We start from the raw sequence: 18,081 nt of genomic DNA, 5'->3' as shown, positions 1-18,081 counted from the left end.
TAGTATTTCAGACTGTTGTTTTCTTATAATTTGCACACTGAATCCCCTACTATGAGAGATAGACCAGTTTATCCATTGCGATACACATCCTTTGCTTTCCCTTAATGACACTACTTCTATGAGCTAGCGTAACAAACTGAAGAGTGTATACGGGCAGGATACAAACTCACAGTGTGAATTTTTTCAGTAGTTAATTTGAGAAATTGTACACAGGAATCTTGCTTAGAAAATATGAGATTTTTTTGTTCTACTCAGCAAAATGAAATGCCTCAGCTGAAGAAATGTTTGCACTGGATTTTAAGAAAGATGTTGCAAAGTGCAGAGCAAAAAAAATAACCCTTTCAGAAAAATGACTTACAAGAAAGGACTGAAAGAACTGGGCTTGCGTACACTACCAAACAAAAATGAAAGAAGTGGATCAGCATTACAGTAATACTGAAACAAGTAAAAAAGCCAGTGATTTATCACTCTCCCCTTTCTTCAAAGTATGTGGAGGAAAGAAAGTGGTTTCATTTGCAATCAGAAGGCTTGGAATTAAACAGTAGAAACAAGCTTTCCAAGTTCAAGTAAAGTAAAGTGTGAACATGTTACCAGTGGAGACTATGAAAACCTCATTACAGAAGTCTACAATAACAAATTAGAAATATTTCAGTATAAGACAGTGCAGTTATATTTGATACTATCAAATATCTGATCTGGTCGACTACATCTCTTGAGGTTAGCTACATTCTACATTTCTATGATTCTGTGGTAACAGTCATTCAAAGAATATGATGATTCTGTAATGGTGAAAATACTTGATAGGTAAGAACCCTTGGGCAATAAAGCATTAAGCATTTTAGAAGAAAAACAGTGGGGAAAAAAAACAACTTAGATATTCAATATGACACCCTAAGTGTGATGTGACAATAGAAATTTCACTACTGCGGGGCGGGGGGGGAAGTCACCGTTAATCTTTTGTGTCCATCCTCAAAACTTATCTGATCTAAAATAATCCAAAATTCTCTAAAAATTGTTACATGCTTAAGAGTTCCAGACTACACATAATAAGGTACTAATTTTCAGGTTGGCTAATCATACACAGCTCCCACTGAAGTCAAACAGCATTGGTGAGTCACTGCAAGCTATATAAGCAAACCTTTGCTGTTTTATTTTCTTTGCGTGTGAGTAAAAGGAGGTGAATGTAAAAAGTCCCAAACTACCACGACAGCACAGAATTCTCCACTTCTAAGTTTCTGCTGCTAGTTGTTAGGCACTGGATAAATCAACAGGTCAGGGAGTTAACAATAATCTGTTATCTCTTTCACAATTCATACTTAAGGAGAATTTGTTCCTCTTTCAGAGATTTTGTTGGAAAGTGATAAAGCACAATACTGGAGCTAGTTTTAGCCTTGTAAAGTATTTACCTTTCTATTTGAAATACTTCTGGCTATAAGAAAAGGGAAACAGGCAAGCTACTTAGCTACTCTGAGGTACTATGTTTCCAACAAGTTAATAAATACAACTTAGGCAGTTCAGCAGAGCCTTGCTGTCTCACAATAATGCTTGAGAAATACATTGCAAAAGTTATGAAATTTTTCTAATTATCAAAAATAAAAAACTACTGAAAACAATACAATTATCACAGAGTGTACTTTTTATTTCACTAGAATAGCTGTAAGTGGTTAATTTTGTTTTAATATATTTACACATTTAAACATTAGTGTTACAGTGTCAAGCACTAAGAAGCTTGGAAATTACACTATCCATTTTGGTGTACAACCTTGATTCAGTCCTTCTGTTTACCTGTATTACAAAACAGTTCTTAATTTCTAATTTTTCCCTCCTTTGCCTTACTTTCATAGAAAATAGCGCACCTCTTCAGTACTTCTTTTTAACTTTTGATTTCAAAATTTGGCCTCACTTGTTCTTTACTGCATGCTGTCCATGTCATATATACTAAATATAGTCTTACTAATTTCAATATACATTCTCTAATGAAGCTTATTACCACAGTAGCTTATTGCATAAGCAGTAGCATGAAGATATATATTAGCAAATGCATTTCCAAAACGCCATCTTCTCTGCCATGTATATTTTTGTATACTTTTGTGTATGTGTGTCTATGTATTTTTTTCATTCATATATATGTGTATAAGAGGAACTAAGTTTGAAAGATTTAGGCCAAAACTGTTCACTGATTTGGGCTCTCCAGTGTAATATTCCCAGGATGTGATTTTTCAGAGTACCATGCTCAGTACTCTGTATGTTCAAGGAACAGCTTCCATTAAATTCAGTTCCTTTGATAGTGCTTAGCATTTAGTGCAATGATGCTCTCAAATATAAATTCTTAGCAGAACATATGCAGGATAATAATATTGCTTAATGGTTGGCATCTAATTTAGATGTCTAATTTGTGAGGTTAATCCCCCAAGGCTCTGCTACCGTCAACAAAAAGAGGTAGCCCTGCTGTCTCTGGCTATGCATCCCTATTTCCTCCCATGTGCTGGCACTTAAATTTCTAACACTGTTTGGCGAGTTGGATTCAAAAGTTGATTTAGTGGTAAAATATTTTTAGGGTGGTTTTTTTTTTTTGCCTGTTAAGTTTTCAGCTGGGTTAGCTGATCTGTCTGACCATGATCTGACACAAACAGCAGTAGCAATAATACAAGTGCACAGGTATTACTTTGAAACTGGCCAGAGCAGATTGGGATGATCTCTTTAGCCAGCCTCTTATGGCACCTATGTAATTAAATTAGATGGCTGGCACAGAATAATGTGCATGTTGTGTCAAAAAAAACCAAAAGCCACATGGAAAGAAAATTCCATCAAATGACCTCTAAGCTTACATATAAAGTCTGTAACAGAGGCAAGGAGAGAATCTGTTTTTCCTGGGCAGCAGTCAAATTACCTTTACATTTTCTTTCTATAGTTCCTGCTTCATTCACCCAGTACATATTCCAAATTCTGCAACAAATGAGGCAGAGGTCCGACAGAAAACAATCTAATCACACAACTACAGGGTTTTTCTCTGTACAGTGAATGAAGCTGAGATCCCTTGGGGAAAAAGCAGTATGCAGTAGTTAATGATATTTTAACACATATAGACAAAGAGGGCAAATTAACTTTAAATAATTGAATTTGAAACCAGAAAGGTATTTTCATATAGGTTTTTGCATCTGACTACTGAGAGCTTAAAAATGCAAACCCAAACTCCAAAACTTTCATCATGTGGAACCACAGTAGAGTCATGTCAGGGTAAGAACCCTTAGAGCATGTTACCATCTCAGTTATAGAAATTGATTTTTAAGTAACTCATAATTTTCAAAAATCTTCTACAGCTTGTTACAGAAAATACATAAACATGCATCTTAGAAACATAAAAGCGACCCAAGTCCATTAAAATTGATAGACTTTCAATTGACCATAGATCAGGCCCCATGCATTTAAAGCAGTGTTTGCAAAACACTGTATGAATCCAGAATTCCTCTTTCTTTTTTTTTTTTTTTAATTACTTCAGCAAGCAAATTAGTATTTTAAAGAAAGATATATTGGGTATACTAATAGTACAGAAAACTAGATTATTTTGCCTCAGTGACCTCTGTGATTATGAAGAACAAATCTGAAATCACAGAAGGAATACAATACCTGCCTGCCTTTTCTAATTGGTATTCTGCTATGTATAATCGTTCTATTGTGGTCATGTTCTTCATACTGTTGTGGTATCAAACAATCCCATGAATACTTTTAGGGGAAAAAAAAACAAACTTATGGTGACTTATGGTGACTTATCTCGTGAATTGGCAAAACAGTTAATCTTTAGCAGTGATGTATAGACCAACTGTTCCTTTTTTTATTTGTTTGTTTAATACATACTGAAGATATCATGGTTTGTTTCACAATACAATCACTTTCAGAAAGTACATTAAAACCTATGGATATAAATTAGATCATAAATTGAGGGTTCTCCTTGTTTATGAGGTAACAACTGTATCCTGTGGAGGTGTTTATTAGACCTGTTACAGATACAGTTGCTACCAAGTTAAGTGAAAGCATGCTTAAGTTTTTCTTATGCTTCAAAAACATCAAATAAGAAGAGCTGAATTTCACAACAAAAAAATCACACAATATATATCAAAAGACTGAAAAATACTTTTAGAAACATGCACCAAAGTCAGTGAAGTAGGAATATTACAAACATTAGAAAATTATAACAAGCAGTCCAATCAGTTGCAAATGAGATTCTAGACTTACTGTAGTTCCCAACACTAGCGCCTACAATCAATAGATTGGAAAATAAATATGACTGCTAGCAGTCTTTGCATTAATTTTTTTACAGAAAGCAACATGGACCAGAGATTGTGTCTATGAAGAACAGGGATGGTAAAGTAAAAAGATAGCTGTATGGTCATAAAAATCAAGTAAAATTGCACTTTTTGGCTGAATTGATTCCTTATAATATCATACTATAATTACCTATTCTCAAAACACAGTGGTTTTAAGCTCTGTGGAGAACAATGAATGTCACTTTAACTCTGAACTTGGCTGTAAATAACACTATGCAATCTTCTTAAGGTAATGGGAGATACCTACTAATACCACAGTTAAACCAGCAACTAACACAAAATAAAAAACAGACCAAGGGTCCATTACCTACTGTCCCACACCAACTGTGGCCAAGGCTACCTGCAAGGAATGCTGGTCATTACTGGAAGCCCACTGCCAGGTATTTCGCTCTCTCTCCCTGTGTTCACCTTCCCCCTATAGCTTACATGTCCTCTTCCTTTTTGCCCCCTCATTTGTAATTCCCAGTCATTTGGTTTTCCCCTAGTTTCTTTCTTTTTAGTCCTTCTTGGAGGGAAACTTAGTTTATATAATAGATGGACTGGAACCCAATCCCAAGGCAAAAATCAAGAGCAGCTGCCACAGGCAGATACCAAGGAAACAATTTCAGAACAAAGCAAGCACACCGCTACTTCCTGAAAATGTTCCCCCAGCATCCAGTCATCTGCAGCTCTGAGACTCTCTGAGCCAAAGGTAAATTTAGGTTTTTCATGCATTTTTTCTAATGTATTTCATCCAGTTGCTTATTGAACTTATGCAAGCTTCCACCATCTACATCATCTTAAAATATAGATGTCCACAGCTTAATTACACGTGGTCCAATGTTTTTTTCATATAGTAAAACTGGAATGACAGTTCAATTCCTGGGGGAAAAAAAGTATGCAACGAACTCTTTCTGCTAGGAACATCTCATTTTTTTCTCATTGGATTTTTGAGTATTTCAATGGAATAGTTCTGTAGTAACTAATTTAGGCAAAGAGTGGCTTATACTTTGCATACAGAACTTCTCATCTACATTTTTCATTTCACCATGCAAAATGCTTCTTTGCGATGAAAAGCAGCAGTTCACATCTTTGAGGGTTTTTACCTCCTTATGACAGCATATTAGCTTCTCTTGGTTTCAGTTTCTCTTTATGCTAGCAGGTTATTTACTTTTTAAAAAAATAATTTTGAAATGTACAAAACCTTGTTCCAGTAGGAGAGTCTGCAAAACATATCCTATATCTATATAATACATACATTAGATCTTTGTAGTTTGGTCCATAGACTGATAATTTCATACTGCGGTTCTTCTAACCTATTTCACTTCTGTGCTTTGTAGACTGAAGTGTCATTTGATTTATTAAAAAAATATCAAGAACACGTACTACTGAACAAGCAAAATGAATGGAGATAGAATTATAGATAGTAACATTACGGTTTTAAAAAACACTTTCACTGGAAATTATCCCACAACAAAGACAGTAAGATGTTGTTTGTTGGAGTTTTTTTTAAGATTTTTTTAAGATTGTTTCATGGCCTGGACAGGTGTACTCTTCGCCGGGTAAAAAACTGGCTGGATGGCCATGTCCAGAGAGTGGTGGTGAATGGAGTTCAAGCCAGTTGGTGTCTGGTCACACGTGGTGTCCCCCAGGGCTCGGTGCCGGGGCCTGTTCTCTTTAATATCTTTATCAATGACCTGGACGAGGGGATCGAGTGCACCCTCAGTAAGTTTGCAGATGACCCTAAGCTAGGTGGGTGTGTTGATCTGCTTAAGTGTAGGATGGCTCTGCATTGGGATCTGGACAGGCTGGATCAGTGGGCCAAGGCCAATGGTATGAGGTTCAACAAGGCCAAGTACTGGGTCCTGCAACAACCTCGTGCAGCGCTACAGGCTTGGGGCAGAATGGCTCGAAAGCTGCCTGGCAGAAAAGGACCTGGGGGTGCACAGCCAGCTGAATATGAGCCAGCAGTGTGCCCAGGTGGCCAAGAAGGCCAATGGCATCCTGGCCTGTCTCAGGAATAGTGTGGTGAGCAGGACTAGGGAAGTGATCATCCCCCTGTGCTTGGCACTGGTGAGACCCCACTTGAGTACTGTGTTGAGTTTTGGGCCCCTCACTACGAGTAGGACATTGAGGTGTTGGAGCGTGTCCAGAGAAAGGCAACGAAGCTGCTGAGAGGTCTGGAGCCCAAGTCTTATGAGGAACAACTGAGGGAACTCGGTTGTTCAGCCTGGAGAAGAGGAGGTTCAGGGGAGACCTTATCGCTCTCTGCAACTACCAGAAAGGAGGTTGTAGAAGAGCTGGGGGCTGACCTCTTCTTCCTAGTGACAAGTCAAAGAATGAGAGGATATGGGTTCAAGCTATGCCAAGCAAGGTTTAGATTCGATATTAGGAAAAAAAATTTCACTGAAAGGGTTATTAAACATTAAAATAGGCTGCCCAGGGAGGTGGTGGATTTGCCATCCCTGAAGGTGTTTAAAAAAAGGGTAGATGTGGTACTTGGTGATGTGGTTTAGAAGTGGTTTTGTCAGGTTAGTTTAATGGTTGGACTTGATGATCTTACAGGTCCCTTCCAACCTCAACAATTCTATGATTCTATGAAAAGAGCAGTAGTAGTGGTAGTGAAGGACCATTTATTTTTCTCTTTTTTTTTTAATCTATTTCAAAAGAAAAAGTCATAATTCTCATCTGTGGAAAGATTAGGGAAAATGACCTTTTCTGTGGCCCAAGAAAATTATATCCTTATGGGCCTTTAAAGTGGATACCAGATTGAAAGAAACACCCCCTTCCCTCCCAAACACACATATCTCTTACTATTAATGATACTTCTTGATAGAGCTAAAAAAAATAAAGTATCTTTACATTAAATAATACTCTCCTTTAAAAGAATGCTCTTTTTTCAATTTCACGTATTATTTTTTGGTTTCTAAGTAAGGCATGTATTTTCTTTTACTGTGAGGTAACTAGTGAGTTTCAAATATTTACATTTCAGCCATAGTACCAGAAATAGCTGTTCCCAGGAAGGCTCCTGGTTCAAAACAAAACTCACTGAAATCCATATAGGATCAAGTGACAGAGGGTTCATTGGGCATTGTCAATCAATTAGAAACCAGTCTCACAAGTAAATGACTGACCCCGCTGACATACCCATGCTATTCATTTTTCCTTGAAGTTCCAGATCTTGTACTCTTGCAAGAAACTTTGTAAAGTTTCTGGCTAACATGCAGAAAAACATTTAAAATGTGATCCTAAAGCTTTCAAGAGAGAAAAAAAGTGAACAGAACCTAAAATCTAGAAAAATAAAAAGTTTTAAAGATTTAGAGCGAATTTCATGGATTAAGTGCCTGAAACCTCAAGGTTAGAACTCCAGTAGTCTGTATATAGTTCATGAATGGGATTAAACTGTAATTAAAGGGAATATTTCTATTTCTCAGTCAAATGCATGGTTAATTCTCTTCATAACCTCTAGTTTTTATACGTTGTATATAAAAGGGCATACCTATCTTCTAAGTTATTCAGTGATTTACTAAAAATGCCCAGCACAGAGACTAAGGCTTGCAACATGCTCACTGATATTTAAATGATATTTAATCGTATCATTTGCTTAAGTTTGAGATCTAACAAACTTTGACGTAAATCCAGGCACAAACTTGGATGGTATTATTCTACAATGTAGCGGCAGCCACTCCTGTGCAAGGCCACAGCCTGGGACCGCTCAGGCCCTGTCAGGACCCGCAGCCCCAACCCCACCGCTGCAGCCTTTAATTTTTTCTTTAATGGGGAAGAAACAACTCGTTTCAAAGCCACTTTTGGAAAAGGCCTTGAAAATTACACTTTTAAGGCCGTCATTCAGCGGCGGGGGGGCAGGTGCTGCCGTGGAGGGCCGACACACCCAGGCCGCCCAAGGCTCTCCTCAGCCCGGGGGCCAGCGGGGCCGGCGGTGGCGGGGAGCCGAGGGTGCACCAGAGGTGCCCTGCGCCGCCCCCGCCCCGCTACCTCCTTCCGCCCTCCCGGGCGGGAAAGCAAAAGGCGGCTCGTAGGGCGCAAAAGCGGGCACCTCCTCAGCCGTGAGGCGGCCAGCGCCCTCCTTCACCCCCAGGCCAGGCAAGGGACCGCCTCTGCCCGAAGCCCGAGGGTCACGGGGTTGGCGGTGCCCCCCGAGCGAGCGCCATTTCCCTGCGCACCGCGGCGGCGGCCCGGCGCCGTGCTCTCCCCTCCCGCCTGAGCGGCTGCGCAGAGCCGAGCGGCGCGGGATGGCGGCTCTCCCCGCCTCCCCCTCCACTCCGCACCGCCCCGGCCGGGCCGCGGGGCGGAGCTGCGGGAAGCCGCGGCCGCCCCTGACTGCCCCGGTACCGGGCTTGTAGCAAAGGGCGCCCCGGGGTTGCCGCCACTTCCCCCCCCACCCCCCCCCCTCCCGCACTTCCCCCCATCACTGGCCTTCTGCCTCTCGCCGCGGTGCCGGGGCCCGGAGCGGCGCAGCCCCGCTGCCTTCGCCCCCTGCCGCCGCCGGCGCCGCGTAGGCCCGGCGGTGCGAGGCATGAAGCTGACCAAAGCCCAGTACGATGAGATAGCCCAGTTCCTGGGGCACGTGCAGCCCACCCGGCAGAGCCTGAGGAAGCTGAAGGAGAAGTTCCCTAGGTAAGTGCTTCCCGCCCTCCGGGGCCGCTGCCCGGCGCGGGGCGGGCGGCTCGGGCCCCGGGCGGCGGCCTGCGAGCTCGCTGCGGGCTGGTGAGGGAGTTGAGGGGCCACCGGGGGCCGCTCCGCCGGCTCCAGCCGGTGCCCCCCCCCCCCTCCCCCGCCAGTTCCAGGCCCCACACGGTACAAAAATCACTTGGACACGCACACGGCCATCGACGGCCACCGGCAGCTCGCTGAAGCCGCCACTGCCGGGTGGAGGGGGCTTCTCGCTGTCAGTGGCCTGAGAGGTTGGCACAAAGTGAAGAGCGCATTCCCCCCCGCGCCCCGCCACACGTCCACATGAAAGCTGTCAGGTCCCTTCGTGAGGCTCTTAAACACCACGTAGATCTCCTTATGTGAATGAAGCCTTAAGGCTCTGCCCGTCCTTCTGTGGCCAAGACCAAGGGTGGATCCCGACCTGTGCTACCACTGCCCCCATGGCTGAGTGACATGGGGCTTTCCGGACCCATAACTCTTCACTTGCTGCTGTTCTCCACTTGGAGGTTGGGAAAGGGACCATCCACTTGTATGCAAGCATTGATCTGCTTCCTCGCCTGACCTGTGTTTAGAATTGTCAAAGACATTTGCAAATGACCGTAGGCTAGCATGGAAAGGTGTACATGACAGTATGTGCTCCGTGCACTGATCTTCATCGCCAAAATTTGCTTACTACCAGCAAGAACAGTTGTAAAGGACACATTGCAAGGTTTTTCTCTTTTTTTTCAGGTTTGGGGGAAGGATTACTAGTGCTGAATTGGACAGGAAACCAAAGCGGATTCTATGGGGAAAGGTGCTGTGTCTAAAATGGACCAGAAAACTGCAGGTTTTTGAGTTCTGTGCTTGATTTGGTGAGGGAGAAATAAGTAAACCAGAAAATTGTTCCCATGCTTCCTGAGAGAGTCTTGCTAGTCTTACCACAAGCATGGCTGAGGAAACTGTCTGAAGCTGCGTGTAACTTACAGTAAGTGGATGTGGAGCCAACATTAACTTAAGCTTTTAAACTGTCCAGTGAAATCTTTTGCTTTTGAGGAAAGTGTGTAATGTAGTTAAAAATCAAGCTGAGGGAATAGCTCTGTTACAGAGAAGAAGGTTGGTTCAGTGAGTTGCACTGTTAGGAACCCAGCTCACCTTGCACAGTACTTCTGCAACCTGGGAAACCACTTACTGTGACAGCATATGTCTAAGGAGCTTAGACTTGGCTTTATCACTTTGGTGCTAATGAAATTAGTGATTCTGTGTACATATGCGTGCATGCACGCACACACATGTACATCTCTTTTTCTAGTTTCCTTATAAAGCTGTCTTGAAAGAAGGTTAGTATTTGGGTTGGTTTACCAGGTCAGTCACTATGTGTAGGAACCTGCTTCCAAGACAAATCCATAGGCACGTGAGTGTATAGGGAAAGTAAGTTTGTCAGAAAACTACGGGGCCTTTCTGCTGATAGTGGACTGGGAAGTAAAATCTCCTTTGGTGCTGCAAAAGAGCCATTGACTCCTCAGTTTCAGAACTTGACGACTCCTGAAAAACTACATACTAGTAATAATGTAGAGTTATATAAGGAAAAAATAACATTTTTTTCTAAAGCGACTGGCTCAGGTGTAGCAAACCCTGAAAAGCAGAGATTAGCTGTAGTAGTTGCTTCCATGATTTGATGGTTTAACATACTGTTATCTTGTTATCCCCATTATGAGATGAGAATGTCCTCTTCTGAATTCTGCTTGTAGGCCTCTCCTGCATTTTGTTTGTCCATCCTGGGAGGAGGCTAAAATCAATTTGAATGATGAATGAATTGATATCTTTTTTAAAAAAAGTCCGCCTTAAGTAGATTCTGAGGGGGTCTGCAAGTCTCCTTTCTGTGAAGGGCTCAGCAAGTGATGTTTCTTTGTCATCTTTTTGTTTATTTTGCATAGCAGAGCAGATGCAGAAGACCCTCAGAGAAAACGTTTGGAGTGGCAAAATATGTTGGGCTAATGATTTTGAGATGCAGTTAAAAAAACCCCAACAACTGCGTTCCAAGGTCACTGCTTGCCTTAGCAGCAAGGGGGATGTATTGAAATAGATACACGTTAACTTGGAAAACAGGAAGTTTCTGTAACTGTTATCTGGTAAAAGAGGCCAGCTGCAGAGATTTGGAAACTTGTGTGCCATCTTAAGTGCTAAAGGGGAGGCTTTTTTGGTGATGTGTTTTATAACTGGGGAATAAGTTTCGTATTAGATTACACGATTCTAGATTGAACCTGTGTCATTCCCTTCTAGAATGAGAAGGGTCTGATTTGTCTTTTTGGGTGCTTTTTTTCTTTATGAAAACCAAAATCAAACAAACAACCCCCCACACACACACCCCTACTTTCTAATTCAGTCTTTTTAAGAAAACATTTCAGAATCTGCCATGGCACTTGCAATGCGATGAAGGTGTCCCTAACCAGTTTGTCATTATTGTATGGTAACAGTTGCTGATTCAAACGGCAAAGTACTAACATCCATAATAGCTGCTTTCACCTTGCAATTTCAGTCTTTCCTTGGGAAGGATCAGTATTCCACTGGTAATACAATACATAAATTGACAGTTTTCAAGTATTTCTGGTTCCTTCTGCCTTGTAGATCTTGAGAGTCTTTGGATTTCTGTATTAATCTGCTCAGGTTTTTTTTCTAATACTGTTTTATCTATGGCTTCTTCCCTTGTTTGTTGTGTTTCTTGAAGACTCACAGTTTGTGCTCCTTATTTGTATAAAGTATCTTTCACACTTTGTTATGGGCCGCTCTTGTTCTGCAATTTCTCCCTAATAGTAATTTGTAATTTCCATAAAACTATTGCCGCAATTTAGTGTGTATAGGTATGCTATATGGTGGCTGCCAACATGACCTATGAATCTAAACAATTTTTTAACAGGGTAGTTTGTTCTTTACTATTATTGAACTACTTCAGCAGCTGAGATTACTGCTTCAAAAGGGTGTTACCATGTGATTTATTAATGTCAAGTAGTCAAAATTCTAATATTCTTTATAAGTATCTTTATACAAGCGTTGAGACTTTTATTTTTTTACAACCTTATATTATTACAGACAACAAGGATTTAGTCTACTTTGCTTAAAATCTAGTTATTTTGCAAAAATGGAAACTTGGGAATCAAATTGCTGTTCTTTTTCTGATAGTGCACTTTGTATTCCATGCCTGGCAATTACCAATTTATTTAATTATATTTTTGTTCTTAAGGTACTTGTTACATGCTTAGCACTTGTTTTCTGATGTGTTCATGTTTAACAGCAGTATTTTTGGATGACCTGAGGATTATCGAAATCTAATTTTGAGCACTAAGCTTGATAAATCTCTGCCAGTATTGGGTCACTGATATATAGTTCCTTTGAGCTTCTTCACATATACACCACTGGACTGATAATTCTATATGTTCCGTGTTGTGCTCTTCTGAAGTGTACCACCTTTTCTGCTTTGTTTCTTGCCTGAATTTATGTACTTGCTAATAATTTGTGTTTTTCTTTGTAACTTCTGTATTTTATTCTGCTACTTTCTCTTTAGCCCTGGGCTCATGCTCTTCTGTGATACTGTTCTTCTCTATGAGATCTAATGTCTAAATTGGTTAACCTGTTCTGGGGTTAGTTTTAGGAAATGTAGGGTATTGCAGGAAATGCTCTGAGAAAGTTACAATCTCTTTATTTTCAGTGCTTTTTTCTTTCTTAAATAGTAGTTAGAACTGCCTACAAGTAGAATCTTCTCCATAATAATCACCTTAGCATTACCTATTTATGGTGACAAGATGTAGGTTAGACTGTTAAATTTTAACTGTATTTAAAGACTATCTTAACTTGTCCAGAAAAGTCCAGCTTCTAAGGGTTTGATTCATACCCAAGCTGATACTCTAGTACTTCAGTTTAGCTATTTCCCGGGGGGGGGGGGGGGGGGGAGAGAATCTCAGTTCTTCTGTATATGGCAGAATACATAGTTTCTTTTCAGAAACTTTTCCTGAAGCTTCTTACCAATAGAACATGATTGACAGATGACTGGGCCCTTCTCAAATCTATACCTTGTACATATTTTGCTGCTTTTCTTCATATCCAGTTCTGATTGAATATTGCAGCTTTCTTGATTGAATCTTCCCCTGGTCTCTACCAAGCTTTCTAAGGCTGTAAGGTGTGCTGACCCAATGCATTATGGTACTATCTATCTTGTTTATTTCTTCTGCAGAGTTTTTCCTGGTTTGTTTCTGTTCTGAGTCTCTGAGTTTCTTACACTATGTTGTGCTTGAATTGGGGATTCCAGAAACTTTCTGACAGTGCAAGTTGGTGCAGTAGCCTTGCATCTTTTAGAGATTCCAAACCCCATGCTTTTCAGGTTCTTGCATTGAACTATTGCAAAATGTATTTCATGTGCTGTATTCTTCCATAGCACAATTAGTGCAGTCTGTGTTGTTTCTCTTCCTTACTTAAAGTTGTTAAGCAAACTTAATACCTCTAGCCCAACTTCCCTTCCAGTACCCTCACTTTTATTCCTGTAAAAGAAGCATTCTTTTTTGAGCCTGAGTGCAAACTGTTTATAGAGATTTTCAAAGTGCTATGATTTCAAAGTATTAGAATTTATAGCAGCTGCTCTGTGCAAGTCTTCACTTTTCTTCCGTGTATCTATTTAGAGAAGCACTGTCCTGTTTCTGTCCCTTCTGGGAAAGCTTCCTTCCTAGTGATCAGGAAAAGTTTTTCTTACAGCAGAAGGGCAAGGGAAGATGGCATAAATGTGAGACAAGACCTTTTTTTTTCCTCCTTCCATTTTTTTCCAATAAGCAAGAGAAAAACCTGATGCACAGGTACATATTGATATAGTTGATATTTGCATATGAATATTTTGGTTTTAACATCTGTAACTTCCTGTGTGATTGTTAGAATGCTCACAGTCTTTGTTCCCAGAGCATATCAAGCGAGGCACGTTCCTCTACATTCATGACCTGTTTTCTTCATTACTTAATATAATTTCAGGTTTTACACACATTTTCAGTAATTATGTTGCTATTTCTCCAAATTACTGATAGCTTTATTAAATGACACCAGGCCTGGAAAGCATCCCAACAAGATTTTTCATTTAAAAAACCAAAATGTATCCGCATGGTAATGTCTCACGATGTAAATTGGAAAATATAATCTGTTTATTATTTGCTCATTTTTACCACTTTCTCAGTGATGGTTCATACTGAAACAAAGGCCCTAAAGAAGTTTAACTGTATGGCATCAATATTATTTCTTTTACCAGCTGCTTAAGACTGAGTTAACTTTTTTTCTTCCGCTTTTCCAGTGTCATTGTTGTCTCTCTTTTTGGTTTTTAGAGTTGGGGGCAGATAGGCCTCTGATTTTCCTCTTCCAGCCAATTTTATTTACAAGGGAATATATTGCGTTTTCATGAATAATTTCATTCCACCTTTGTGCTGTTGCTTAGATTATCAAGCAGTACTGATAAGCCCAAGATGGTTGTGGGGGGAAACAGGAAGGTAGAACTGAACTCCCTCTTTTTTTACTTTTTTTTTTTTTTCTTTCTTTCTTTCTTTTTATTTCTGTGTTCTGGTACCTGCTCCTAATGGAGCCTTGAGATCAAGTCAAGGTGGAAGGAGAATTCTCTGTCCTCTGCTCCAGTGGTCCTTGGAGCTGCTGTTACCCAGGAAGGAGGACAGGCAGTGAAGCTTAAGAGCAGAGGGCAGCTACCTGTCTACATGGCTTTCAGAGCTCTGGGCTCAGGACTCAAGCACAGGTATATTAGACAGGGAAATCTTATCTATAAGCAGACAGCCCACTGGTGTGTGACACTTCAGTTGCAGTCTCATCTGCCTAGAAAGGCTCTCCTCATAGCAAAACTGACATAACTCTTGTAAATTCTCCTGCTCTCCCTGATCTTCTGAATAGTTGGTTAATTCTTTTGGAAAGCAGAGGAACTAGGCTGTTTTTCTTTACTCTGCAAACACTGATCTAGCAAATCTCATTTAGAGATTTTGTGGCACCTTTGTGCCTATGAGTGCTAGAAGGCTATTTCTTTTACAAAACAAGAAAGTATAAAGGCACTTTTTCAGCTCCCTCTGCTTTTCTGTATTCACATTACTTAACAATGAAATAAATTCGTGCTCTGCTTATATAAACCACATGTCAGTAGGCCAGCTCATGAGAGAAAAGAAAGTGGTCTTGGCTCATTATTTCAAAATTAACAATATACAAGTTCGTAGAAATTACCAACAAAAAAAATGTAGCATATTAAAAATACTCCTAAAATTAAATAAAAAATTCCCATACAAAGTAATTATGTGAGCTCTGAACTGATATTGTTCCCTCTGGAAAGATGTTCTCGCTATTTGAACCCTTGGTAGGAAATTCCCTGTAAGATACTACAGCTTTGACAGGCTAAACCAGAGGGCGGTACACATTTTCTCTTTTTCTCTTACATGCCAGTGAACAAGCCTTAGAGAACTTGTAACTGGTTGGATTTGGTATGTCTTGCTAAAAAACCTGTTTGCTTATGCTATGACCCTGAATAGGAAGGATACTAATCCTCCCCTGTAATACAAGGTATTGCGTGACAGAAATTAACTAAATCAGCATATAACTCAGAAGAACTTTGTCTCCTCCATTATTCATTAGATTAAATGTAAGATACTTATTTAAAAAATAGCTATTGATAGCAGTGGAAGCTTTCAGAGTAGAATAGAAAATACAGTTTTGCTCAGTTTTGGGGCTTTCCGGTATCAACAGACAGAAAAGTCTGATATTACCATGTGTAAATTCTAGGTCTTCAGGACTTGAATGCCTTCCAGATTTGTTTGGAAAGAAATGGAAAAGGGTTTTTTGGAGTTGTTTGCATGTTGTCTATTAGCTAAAAAGTAGATGACATGTATAAGCATATGTCAACATGAAAGTTAATTTTGAGGGAAGTCCATTGTAGTTTTCTGTTACAAATTTATAAGTGTAATCATCCTCTTCCTTACAAGCGTTCCCACATATGTTGTCCATCCTAGCAAAATGCAGAGTTACTTTAAAGGGTAGTCTTGAAATTTTGCTTGAAATATGCAACCAAAATTAAGGTTGTACTTCCTGAATTCTTGGGTCCTGATAAGACTCTTCCTTCTCTCTTAACCTTTCCCCCTTCCAATACGGGAAGTGCTGCCATATGGGAGGACAATTCATTCTATTAAAAAAAACAGCACACAGAACAGGACTTATACTTGTGAAATTCATTTTGGCTGAGTAAAGGGAAAGCTTTTTTGGCCTTGAGGAATTTATACAAACCACTTAAAGCCAATCCTATATCCTTTGAAGATTTGATGGTAAAATACAATGATTGGAGGGGGCCTCTTAGAGCAGACGTGGAAATTAGTTCCCTATAATTTGAAAATGCATTCTGAGCTTGTCGTAGCTGTGTGTTAGGTGCTCTTGTTTAATACAGAAGAAAAGAAAGAAAGAGAAAAAAGATAAAGAAAAAAGGACAGAAAATATAAGAAGACAAAAAAAGGAAAATATAGACAAGAGGGAAAAGAGAAAATGCAAGATGAAAAAAGGGAGAAAAAATAAAAAGGGAGAAAAAAGAGAAAAGGAAAAGAAAAAGGGAAAATAAAACAGGTAAAGAGAAAGGGAAGAAAAAAAGGAAGGGAAAGGGAAAGAAGATGAGGAAGAAAGAGAGAAAGAACGAGAAAGAAAATCCTTTTGTATGTCAAAGCGGGTGAGTTTCTTGGTGTACATTGCTGTGTTGCTTCATGAAGTTTAATTTGGTTGTACTTTTTGCCACTTCACAAATTCCATGGTTGTGATAATCACCAGGAGGATAAGAATATAAGTCCTGTAGCACTGTTTTTTCTAAGTGTTTCATTCTAAAGCAAGCTTGGTGTCATCAGACAGTCCAACAGATGTCTGTAGATTTAAGGACCAGATTATGGTGGTTGTTAAGGGAGGATGAAGTGGAAGTTTTAACACTGACCATATGTGCATTTTAATTGACTTGTGGTTTTTAGGATACCATTATATTCATGTTGCTTGTACTTAAGGACAATGATGATAAACACGATAATTCTTAATTGTATTTCAGAAACTGTTCCATACTGTATCATTCTTCTGAAGCTTGCAAATGAGTCTAGCCTAGAGTTTTATGAGCAGAGAGGTTTTGCTACATCAGAGCTGAAAATATTTTATTCATGCATTGTTTTTTGGACAATCATATTCTGGGCTATATTACAATGGCACGATAAATTGCTGAATACACTGTCTGCTGAATATGACCTCACCATGAAAAATTTGATGCATTAGAGTAGGAAAGGTTGGAATATATCAACCTTAGCTGACAAGGGACTTTGAATTTTGACCTAACACAGATGACCTTTGTGTGCAATAAAAGTGAGTTTAATCTCCAGGTCAAGGTTGAGGTGAACGGTAGGGCAATGTGGATTGGTTTGTGCTGGCTATGGCTGGATCACACCTAGCAAGCAAAGAAATCCAAGGTCTTTGCATTTCAGAGTAACCAAATGCTTATTTACCAAAAGTTTACTCATATCTGTTAGACTGCCTTCAAAAACTGTGCTGCACAGTAGACAGCTAACTTCAGCAGCTGTAGACTAATTCGTTTGAAGCTCAGTGTTTCAGAATAAGAAGTGTGAGGTACGTATATTCTGCTCCTATAGATCATTGAATAGGTAAGCTAAATAAAATTTCTCTTCTAGCATGTAGAAGAAAGACTGTCAAGTATATTGCCTTGCTATGAAAAGGGTGAAATCTAGAAGCTTTATTTCTTTGACAGCTAACCTGTCTTCGGAACATCGGAACTTTATTCCTAAGTGGCTTATGCTTTTAGGAGGAACACAATTAAGAGAGCTCCGATATGTTTCACTAGGCAAATACAAAGAAAACGGGTCCTTTTGAGCACTCCCTTGCTGTAAAAGGTATTTGATCAAAGAAGCTAAGTTACAAAATGTTTTGGGGGTTGTCTAGGTTACATAATAAAGACGTATAGATGAATTTAAATAAAAGATTGTCGTGTTTTATAGTAGTCGCAAACAAAATCTGTCTTTTTAACTGGCTGGTGTTCTAGGAGTGCTATTTTACTAACATGCTAACAGTACATGCCCTGAAT

The 18,081-nt window shown here is 39.8% G+C and overlaps 1 protein-coding gene across 3 annotated transcripts in view; it reads left to right on the top strand.

The window, feature by feature from the left end:
• Positions 1–8,814: 8,814 nt before the first annotated feature.
• The window catches only part of CDIN1 (CDAN1 interacting nuclease 1), a 126,043-nt gene continuing 116,776 nt past the window's right edge, over positions 8,815–18,081 (top strand). For all 3 annotated transcript variants that reach the window (XM_082485510.1, XM_082485508.1, XM_082485509.1), the window contains exon 1: positions 8,815–8,942. In XM_082485510.1, coding sequence (XP_082341636.1) covers positions 8,842–8,942 — 101 coding nt within the window. In that variant the 5' untranslated portion in view covers positions 8,815–8,841. The remainder of the gene's footprint in view (positions 8,943–18,081) is intronic.

This window comes from Vanellus vanellus (genome assembly GCF_965231255.1).
Source record: "Vanellus vanellus genome assembly, chromosome: 6".
Classification (NCBI taxonomy): Eukaryota; Metazoa; Chordata; class Aves; order Charadriiformes; family Charadriidae; genus Vanellus; species Vanellus vanellus.
Note: the sequence above shows the minus strand (reverse complement) of the source record. Positions and strands in the feature narration are given on the sequence as shown.